The sequence below is a fragment of the Elaeis guineensis genome, chromosome 4, assembly GCF_000442705.2.
Source record: "Elaeis guineensis isolate ETL-2024a chromosome 4, EG11, whole genome shotgun sequence".
NCBI lineage: Eukaryota > Viridiplantae > Streptophyta > Magnoliopsida > Arecales > Arecaceae > Elaeis > Elaeis guineensis.
The window spans coordinates 30298233-30308945 of record NC_025996.2 but is presented as its reverse complement, the minus strand read 5'-3'; the positions used below and the strand labels follow the sequence as shown (position 1 = coordinate 30308945).

Genomic DNA, 10713 nt, shown 5'->3' with positions numbered 1-10713 from the left:
TGCTAAAGGAGAGGAGGTACAACTAGTTGTTTGCCAAAGGAGAAGACCACCGAGGTATTTATAGAGTTGGATGCACGACTCTCCAAACATGCAAGCTATTGGAAGGATTGAACTTAATTGGAAAACTATCCAATTAAAGGTCCAGAGATTTATTCCTTAGCATATTCTTGATTATTCTCTGGCATCTTCTTGTTATTCCCTATATATATTTGGGTCTATATATTTGTATTTATAGGTCCTTGTACGCACTCTTGATTGTAAGAAGAAAAAATAAAAACAAATATCTCCTTCTCTTTTTCATCATGGTATCAGAGCACTCAGGTTCTGATCCATTTTTTTCTTCCCCTTCTTAAAACCCTTCTCTTCCATTTTTTTTCCCTTTCTTAAAACCTTTCTCTTCCCTCCACTGCTGATACCGCCTCTACCGTCGCCACGACTCCTTCTTCCTCCTGATTCACAGCGAATCGCTGCCACCGCAGCCATCGCAGCTCCCTTCCTCCCCGGTCGCCTCCACCGAGCCCATCATCCCCACCATCGACCAGTCGATCTCATCCGCGCCACTCCCACGACTGGGGTTTCTTCCAGATCACCAACCACGGCATCTCGCTCTTGGTGCTCTACCAGACCATCACCGCCGTCCGATCCTTCCACGAGCTGCCTCCGCCGATCATCCGCAACCCCTTCTTTTCAGTCACTGCAGCCCCTTTTTTTCCGACCGAAATCCCTCCGAAGCCTCCGCTTCCGCCAAGTCCATCCGCAGCTCGCCACCGCAGCTCGCCACCGCAGCCCCGAAATCCCTCCAATGCCTCCACCAAAATCTCTTCACGGTCGAATCTCCGACACCAGCCATCGTCTTCCTTGCCGACGGCATCACCGACGACGGCATCACCCTCGACAATCCCGTGCTTCACGGGATACATAATCGGTAACAAATAAAACCACAGTTCTTTCTTTTAACCTTTTATTTATTTCAAAAAAAAATAAAAAAAAAAATAAAATAAAACAAAAAACAAAACAAACAAAACAAAAACAAAACAAAACAAAAAAGAAAAAAGAGAAACTTTTATGGCTAGATACTGAAGAAGCCTGCAGTTACAGTGTATCTGGTGATTCGTGTGTTTGGTGATTCATTGATAATGTGTCTCCGGTGATTCGTGTGTGTTGTGATTCATTGATAGTGTGCCAATGAGATTATCGTTCGTATTTTGTCTGTATGGCCAATCCAATTACTATGCAAGATCTTGAAGGTCTACTGGATCGGCTTATTACAGTTGCCACTCGATCAGGGGGTTCGTCAAGAGATAGTGGATCGCTGAATGCTCTTCAAGTGGCTGTAAAACTTGATGGCCCAGCGACATATTTACAATGGGAGAGAAGCACTCATCTACTTGTATAAGGATGAAGTTTGGAGGGATATCTCACCGGCACAAAGAGGAAACCTGCTAATAATGAGCAGGATATGGCTCAATGGAGAATGGAGAACTCTGTTGTTCTGGCGTTTCTTCTAAATACCATGACACCAAATGTGGCCAGAAGTGTGCAACTGCTGGAGACTGCACATGAAGTCTGGGAGACGGTGGCCCAAATATTCTCACAAAAGCAGAATTCTGCTCAAGCATTTGAGATCCGTTCTCAATTACGTCAGCTTCGTCAGGGAGATTTATCTATCACTGAATATGCCACCGAGTTGAAACGTCTCTGGTCTGAAGCTGATCATTATAGAACTTTTATTCCATAATGCTCCATCGATGTTGATAGATTTTAGAAATATTTAGAAGAAGAACGGGTTCAGGACTTTCTATATGGTCTGAATCTGAAATATGAATCTGTCAGAGTTCAGCTTCTCACCAGAGATATTTTACCTAGTTTAGGTCAAGTCTTCTCTACTGTTTTAAGCGAGGAGACACGACGACGAGTGACTTCTGACTCCAATAGTTCTGTAAGATCAGCTCTTACTGTATAGCCACAGCAGATAGGTGAGAAGGTATGTTTTCATTGTAAAAAGTCTGGGCACATTAAGGCATTTTGCTGGGATCTCCATGGCCGCCCAAATCAGCCTGGGCGTAGTAGTCGGGGCCGTGGTGGTCGTCGTAGTGGTGGAAGAACTGGAGGACAGAATCATGTTCGTGGATCTGTCCAAGCCAATCTCTCTGAAGAGACTGAGAGTGCTGTACACAGCTTATCTGCAGAGGAGTATCAGACCTTCCGATGAATGATGGAAAAGTATGAATCATCTTCTAACACCACACCTACTCTGGAACAGTCTAGCCACCAGGACGGATATCTTGACTCCTCTCTTTTTGCACACTCAGGTACTCCATATAAATTATCACATGCATTTACTTGCGGAATATCCAACTCCTGGGTAATAGACTCAAGAGCATCCAGTCACATGAAAGGGGCATCTAATAGTTTTATTTCCTATTCACCATGTTCAGGACATGACAAAGTCCGAATAGCTGATGGATCCTTTACCCCTGTCTCAGGAAAAGGATCCATTGACTGTACTCCTAGTTTAAGATTATCATCAGTATTGCATGTTCCATCCTTTCCTATAAATTTACTCTCTATTAGCTCTGTTACTAGAGATTTGAATTGCTCTGTCACTTTTTGACCTTCTCATTGTCTATTTCAGGAGCTGAAAATGGGGAAGATAGTTGGGGTGGTAGATTGCACAATGGACTCTATTATCTATCAACTGATAAGAAAAATATGAACTCTTCTTTGACGAGGTATGCATTGTCTGTTGAAGGTGCCGCTTCAGAACTTATGTTACATCATCGTAGGCTGGGTTACATTCCTTTTTCTATTCTTAGTCGCTTATTTCCATCTTTATCAACTAAATGCAATAAAAATTTGTTAGTTTGTGATCATTGTGAGTTGGCTAAACACACCAGAGCAGTATTTCTTATATCTGGAATTAGAAGTTCTAAACCTTTTGTTTTAATTCACTCTGATGTATGGGGACCATGTAGTACTAATACTCTCATGGGCCATAGGTGGTTTGTTACCTTCATTGATTGTTTTAGTCGAGTGACTTGGGTCTATTTATTGAAGGAAAAGACGGGAGTTTTAAACTGCTTTAAAGAGTTTCATAAACTTGTAGGTACTCAGTTTGGTGTCAAAATTAAAATTCTACGTTCTGACAATGGCACAGAATATATTAATCAGGAGTTTCGTGCGTATCTTCACACTCACAGAATTATTCATCAAACCACTTGTGTTGATACTCCTGCTCAAAATGGAGTTGTCGAAAGAAAAAATCAGCACTTATTGGAAGTAGCCCGATCCTTACTTTTTACCATGCAAGTTTCTAAATTTTTGTAGGGTGAGGCTGTCTTGACCGTGGCTTGCTTGATCAATCGTATGCCTCTAAGAACACTCGGGTTTAAGTCCCCCATACAATGTTTGAAAGGGTCTACTGATTATGTAGTCACTCCTAGGATCTTTGGATGTGTTTGTTTTGCTCGCGATCATAGACCTTCAGTAGGAAAACTAGATCCACGAGCATTAAAATGTGTCTTTGTCGGTTACCCTGCTACTCAAAAGGGATACAAGTGCTATTATCCCCCTGAGCGGCGAATGTTTGTTACTATGGATGTTACTTTTCGAGAAACTGAAGCTTATTATGAAAGTCGTCTATCTGATAATAAGACACCAGAATTACTTCTTCCGGGTGACTTTCTATACACACCAAAAAATTCTGATGCCCAGGAGGAGTATCATAGTAATGATGTTCAGAGGGAGCCTAGTATTGAGAAAGAAGAAGAGTCCAGTGAAGAAGAGTCCAATGTGCATTCACCACCAACTGCCCAAGTGTCTCCACCGCTTGAAGCTTCTTCTCCAAAGTCTCCTAATGGTAACAATATCTCTACTACTCCTTCCATTTCTAATTTTAATATTCCTATTGCAAAACGAAAGGGTACTCGCTCAATTGTTCCTCCTGCTCGTTATCATTATGATATCGCTAATTATGTTTCATATAAGAATGTGTCTCCATCTTATCAAAGCTTTGTAGCTGTATTAGACTCTGTCTGTATTCCTAGTACCTGGCAAAAGGCTATGGCAGAACCTAAGTGGAAGGAAGCAATGTTAGAAGAGATGACTGCTTTATCCAAAAATCAGACGTAGGATCTGGTCACTCTACCAGCTGGTAAGCATCCTGTAGGGTGTAAGTGGGTGTACACTATAAAGCAGACTCCAGAAGGCAAGGTGGAAAGATACAAAGCTCGGCTAGTAGCAAAGGGCTACACTCAAATATATGGAGTAGACTATGATGAAACCTTTGCTCCAGTGGCCAAGATGAACTCTGTTCGAACACTGATATCATGTGCTGCTAATTTTGGCTGGAAATTACATCAGTTAGATGTGAAGAATGCATTTCTTCATGGAGATCTTCAGGAGGAAGTATACATGCAAATACCATCAGGATTTGAGACCAGAGCAACTATTGGAAAAGTCTGCAAACTAAAACACTCACTTTATGGCCTTAAACAGTCTCCTTGAACATGGTTTGATCGATTCAGTCGGACTGTAAAAGGAATAGGATATAAACAGAGTAATGCAGATGATACTCTATTCTATAGGCATCTCAAGGGAAAGAAAACTATACTCTTGGTTTATGTTGATGATATTGTAATAACAGGAGATGACCATCATGAGATTAAACAACTCAAAGAAAAACTAAAGCAAGCATTTGAGGTAAAAGATCTGGGTCCACTAAGATATTTTTTGGGCATAGAAGTTGGACGATCATCCAAAGGTATTTTTCTGTCACAATGAAAGTATGTACTAGATTTACTTTCTGAGACTGGGATGTTGGGGTGTAAGCCTGCTACTACTCCAATAAATCAGAATCATCGAACAGTGACAGATGGTGGAGCTCCTGTTGATCGAGAAAGGTACCAGCGGTTGGTTAGAAGGTTGATATATCTTTCACATACAAGATCAGATATAGCCTATGCTGTCAGTGTCATCAGTCAATACATGCATGATCCACGGAATCACACATGGAGAGAGCTTTCAGAGTATTACGCTACCTGAAAGGATGCCCTGATCGTGGTTTGTTGTTCTCACAACACAACACCTTCCAGGTGGAGGGATTCACTGATGCAGATTGGGCTGGATCATTGGATGATAGGCGATCTACTTCTGGATATTATACATATGTAGGGGGTAATTTAGTTATCTGGAGAAGTAAGAAACAGTCAGTGGTGGCTAGATCATCAGCAGAAGCTGAATATAGAGCAATGGCTCTAGGCATATGTGAACTTCTTTGGCTTCAGAAGTTGCTTAAGGAATTATAATTTCTAAACAAATTTCCTCTTCGGTTGTATTGTAACAACAAAGCAGCAATTGAGATTGTAAGCAATCCAATACAGCATGATCGTACTGAACACATCGAGATTGACCGTCATTTTATTAAGAAAAAGATTAATCAGGGTCAGATCTGCATTACCTATATTCGGTCTTCTGATCAGGTGGCAGACATTCTAACCAAAGGGCTTAGCTCCATATCTTTTTCTGGATTGATTGACAAGATGGAGCTTCGAAATATCTTCGCCTCATCTTGATGGGGAGTATTGGAAGGATTGAACTTAATTAGAAAACTATCCAATTAAAGGTCCAGAGATTTATTTCTTAGCATATTCTTGATTATTCTCTGGCATATTCTTGTTATTCCCTATCTATATTTGGGTCTACATATTTGTATTTATAGGTCCTTGTACGCACTCTTGATTGTAAGAAGAAAAAATAAAAATAAATATCTCCTTCTCTTTTTCATCGCAAGCGTCCCAGCTCCTAAATTACTTTATTTATGCAGGGAGGTAAAGTTTATTGATTGAAACGAGAGAAGGGAGAAATAGAGTGTTTTATTTGACCAACGGTGCTTGGATTTTTTCCATAGCTTTTCTTTGGGATAAGATTGTCTGGTGGGTCTACTCCAAGCAGTTGCCAGAACAAGGTGGCCATGTTTTCCAGTGGGCCGGCCCCGTGTGGACTTACGTGCCTAAAATTATTGATAAATTGAGTGACCACCTTTGTTTAATAGGTCAAGAGCCGGATGGTTGAGACTGCCGCAGAACTACTTGCGGATATTAGCCATAGAACGGTGGGATGAATCACTGAAAAATTTTGAACTAGATGTCACACTTACCAGGTCTACCCAAGTGTCAGTCTAAAACAGGACGCCCCTCACAAGTATTTTGAGGCTTGGTTTCCCTGTTGATTCTAAAAAACCAGGAATTTTAGGACGGCCTCTCCAGCTAGGATCTTAAAACACAAATCAGCAGCATCCGTCCGGGTCAGAGTATTTTACAAGTGATGAAAAATCAGCCAGCTAGACAGCCCTCTTCCATGGTTTTGATAGGCAATTAATGCAGCACTCCAAGTGCTTCCAGTATAGTAAATTAGTAAGCATAAGCATTGCCTTGCTTCTTGCAGGTTTAAGTGCACTATGGCAAATAATGCATTTTCTCCGTCTAGTAGAGATGTTTGCAAAAGAAGTTTGTAATAAAATTACATAATTTGATGATTACATTTACTTTGTAACTCGAATCCTGATCTTCCTGCATGAGTGATCATTATTAAACCGTCAACGTCGACCATTTTCTGCTTAGTACCTTGTGCAATTTTTCTATTTCTTTTTCAAAGAATAGTCCTTTGCATACAATTAGGTGCGTATTTTATACAATTATGATGGATCTTTTTCATAGTATCCCTATTTCTACGCATATGGACATGGATTTGGGATTAAATGTGTAAAGAGGTCATTAAAACCAAGAGGCCGGAATAAAATTTACAGCCAATTAAAGTAAGACATAAAATGCTAGTGATTCAAGGGAAAAACCATATAGAGGTGGCAGTTTATGATCCAAATTGCAACCAACTACTTTAAACAGGTTAGGATGTTCTGATCGCAAATGGGACATCCTACATCGATCTTTTTATTGAACGAATCAAGGTCAAGCTTAGACTTTGATCGGTTTCACATTTTGATCTATTTAGTAATTGGATCCCATTTAATGCCATAAGAGATGTTTATCTTTCTGAAATCCATGATAAAAATAGTTTTGACATTCCATGTTTCAATGACATGTTCGATTCTACAGTTTAAGAGAGCAATTAAACATGTTTAGTCACTGTCTTCAAAAAAAAGGAATACGTCCACGATTGCGATGGTACAGCTGTACTTTACAAGATAAAGTTTAAGAGAGTAATTAAACATGTTTAGCCACTGTCTTCCAAAAAAAGAAATACGTCCACGTACGATTGCGATGGTACAGCTGTACTTTACAAGATGAAGTTTAAGAGAGCAATTAAACATGTTTAGTCACTGTCTTCAAAAAAAACAAAAAAAAATACGTCCACGATTGCGATGGTACAGCTGTACTTCATAAGATAATAAAAATTTTATTATGCACCACAAGCGGTGCAGAAAACCTGTTGTGAAGTGCACTTCCTTATCCTTATCCTTATCCTTATCCTATTGATTCAAGTAACAATCACTTGTCAACATATATTTAATATTAATTTTTTATTTTAAAATTTTATATAATAAAAATATTTTTTAAAAAATTATAATATTTTTTCTTAATGATTATGATATCTCTTCAAAAAAAATATAATATTCTCTACAGAAAATACTAAACTGAAGTGGAATGTCATAATTTTTGTAAAGGAGTATCATAATTTTTAAGAGGAGATATCGTAATACTATTTTAACATATATTCATTATCTTTTTTCTCCATGCAGTATTATGACACTCTTTTTTAAAAATTATGATACTCTTTTATAAAAATTATGAGACCCAACATTTTCTGCAGGAGTGTCATAATTTTTGTGAAGAGATATCATAATTTTTAAAAAAATATGTCATAATTTTTAAGAAGGATACTTTCGTTATACAAAATTTTTAAATAAAAAAATCGATATACTGATATTAAATGTGTATTGAGAAATGGTAGCTACGTGGACGAATCAGATAAGACGATGCATCTACGTCAGATTTTCTATACTACCTGCAGTGATGAATCGGATAAGATGGTGCATTCTATGTCAGATTTTCTACACCACATGCAGTGCACAAAAAATTTTTTGTATAGATAATTATGATCATGAGTAATTTTTAATTGAGCCATATTCATTACTGAGCTAGTGGACGAGAAATTCTTTGAGCACCACAGGCGACGTAAAATGCACGTATTATCCATGAAGATTGGCTCATGTACAAAATTAAAATATAGTATGTGAAAAAAAAAATTTAATTTCGTACATTGATCAATTACCACGGATGGTATGCATGGTTTTATACCATCCGTGGTGCACAAAGAATTTCTCTAGTGGACAGATCCAACTACAAACCAACAGGAAGAAAGAGGCGCCCCAGCTTCTTTTCCCCTCTTTTTTATTTCTCTATATATGGTTGGCTGTATTTGTTTGTGGTTGGATTGGTCCATTACTCAGCCATACGTGGACAAGGTCCAATCAGTAATTTTTCTTCATCATGGGGAACTATAATGGCCATTTATCATCACCAACCTTCATATAGAACATTTTTTTTTCTGTTTTTTTTGTTAAAAGCACCTAAGCAATTCATTGCTGAAAAATTTTGACACAATAAACTTATAGCAATGAAAGAAATTCAGGAATGTAATCCCATAATCTACAAAAATTATGATTTTTGGGAAATATAACCAGAATGCGTAATAGAATTTTGTTTTCTATCAATGTGAGAGATTAGATGAGAAAAAAGGGATGCAAATTACGAAAATCTTCTAAGATAGATGATGCATGAGGCAAAGCCAACGAGCATGCATTTAAAAGAGCCTTCACGATCAGTTACGGATCACTGAAAAGGGCACATCTAGAAGAAGAATGCTTTGACAGCATCTTCACACAAGGCATATGGGAAATACTACAAGAACCTTCTACTCAGAATTTGAACATAGACACCAAGTGCACGTTCCTTTATTTGCACACCAAGTAACATCTATCTAACAGCATATAAAATTTTCCGTTCCTTTTTTGCACACAAAGTAACATCTATCTAACAGCATATAAAATTTCATATGAAGTTAATTGTAAATAACAACTGTAGGAGATGGAGAAGCTGCAGACTTCTGTTATTCCTCTCAAGCACTGAGTCGTAAAATTGTCTAATATTCACAGCGACTGACTAGTAGTGGGAAATAAAAAATGTCTTCTATAGTTGCTGTAAAACTAGTAGACCGGCGGAATAATTTTATCTTTTGCGTCAGCGAACCGCATCAAAGTTTTGGAAGAATGAAAGTTCCAAGTTGTTTTGCCAGGAGGTAGCAGTAAAAGTATAGCAAAGAAATCTGGCGATGGAAACTATTGTGCCGTTGACAACCGTTATTTTTCAATTTAGAGACCGAAGCCCCTCCATTTATTTATTACAGCAATATCTATAACCAAAATAAACAAACACGAAAGAAAGATTGAGTGACTCGGTTCGTGGAGTACGACAAGGAGGGGCTTCAAGCGGCCGGTTGCAGATCCAGGAGTTAAGGGTGTCCACCACCTCCACTCCCGTACCCTGACCCATAGCCAGAACCATAGCCAGACCCAGAGCCCGAGCCGCCGCCGCCACCGCCACCGCTTCCGTAACCACCTCCATGGGCACCACCACCCTGGCCGTACCCTGAGCCACTGCCGGATCCGTAGCCCGATCCACTTCCACTTCCATTTCCCCCACCGGAGCCGCCGCCACCTCCACCACCTCCACCGCTTCCATAACCTCCACCATTCGCTCCACCGGCGCCATATCCAGAGCCGGACCCGTACCCGCTTCCTGACCCATAGCCAGAGCCGCTGCCTCCCCCTTCACCACCTCCGCCACCTCCGCCACTTCCATAACCCCCACCGTGCGCACCACCGGCCCCATACCCAGAGCCCGAACCATACCCGCTCCCCGACCCATAACCGGAGCCACTGCCTCCCCCTTCACCGCTTCCACCCCCGCCGCCTCCACCTCTTCCGTACCCACCACCATGAGCCCCGGATCCACCTCCTTCGCCATAACCAGAGCCGGAACCATACCCGGAACCGGAGCCATTTCCAGAGCCACCACCTCCCCCACCACCTTCTCCACCACCACTTCCACCTGAAGACATCAACGCTCGGCCTGCCTCGGAGAGGCCGATACTCAGCATAACTATGAAGGAAAGAGCAGCAAGCTTAGTCTTAGCCATGCTTGTTAACTAAGACGAGATCGAGAAGTGAGGAATGAGTTGTGGGTTAGTGGCGAGGACGGCATGGGTATTTATAGAGTTGCATGCATGAATGAACCTAAGTTTTGCGAGCCTTACGTGGCGATAGCTTGGTTCCTTATGTGAGAGGAGTAGACTGTGGTAATTGACCAGCGTTATTCTTCTCTATATAGCTTCTGCCTTGGTAGGTGATTAGATCGCGGTATTTCTGCAAGCTTTTTCTAAACCAAGGTGCTGGTATTCTCCGGTTTTTTAGTCGGCAGGCCTTGTTTCCGGACCGACGTGCCTGCATTGTTGACAATATCAACCAAAGTTTTGTTACCGGGCGACTCCACTGCCGAACTACATGCATGCAGTGGGACAGAGCAATGACCTCCATCAGGCATCAGTAAAAGCCGCGGACTGGGGTCTGCGCGTTAGGTGGCAGCCAAATGAAGTCCAAAACAGGGTTGCTATGGGTCAAGTTGCCGCGTTTAGTAA

The 10713-nt window shown here is 40.7% G+C and overlaps 1 protein-coding gene across 1 annotated transcript; it reads right to left on the bottom strand.

Annotated features, from left to right (window-relative positions):
• Positions 1-9349: 9349 nt before the first annotated feature.
• Positions 9350-10372, bottom strand: LOC140857356 (uncharacterized). The gene has a single exon (XM_073256143.1). It carries the CDS (start codon positions 10213-10215, stop codon positions 9529-9531), a length of 687 nt encoding a protein of 228 aa, XP_073112244.1. The 5' UTR covers positions 10216-10372; the 3' UTR covers positions 9350-9528.
• Positions 10373-10713: the final 341 nt, after the last annotated feature.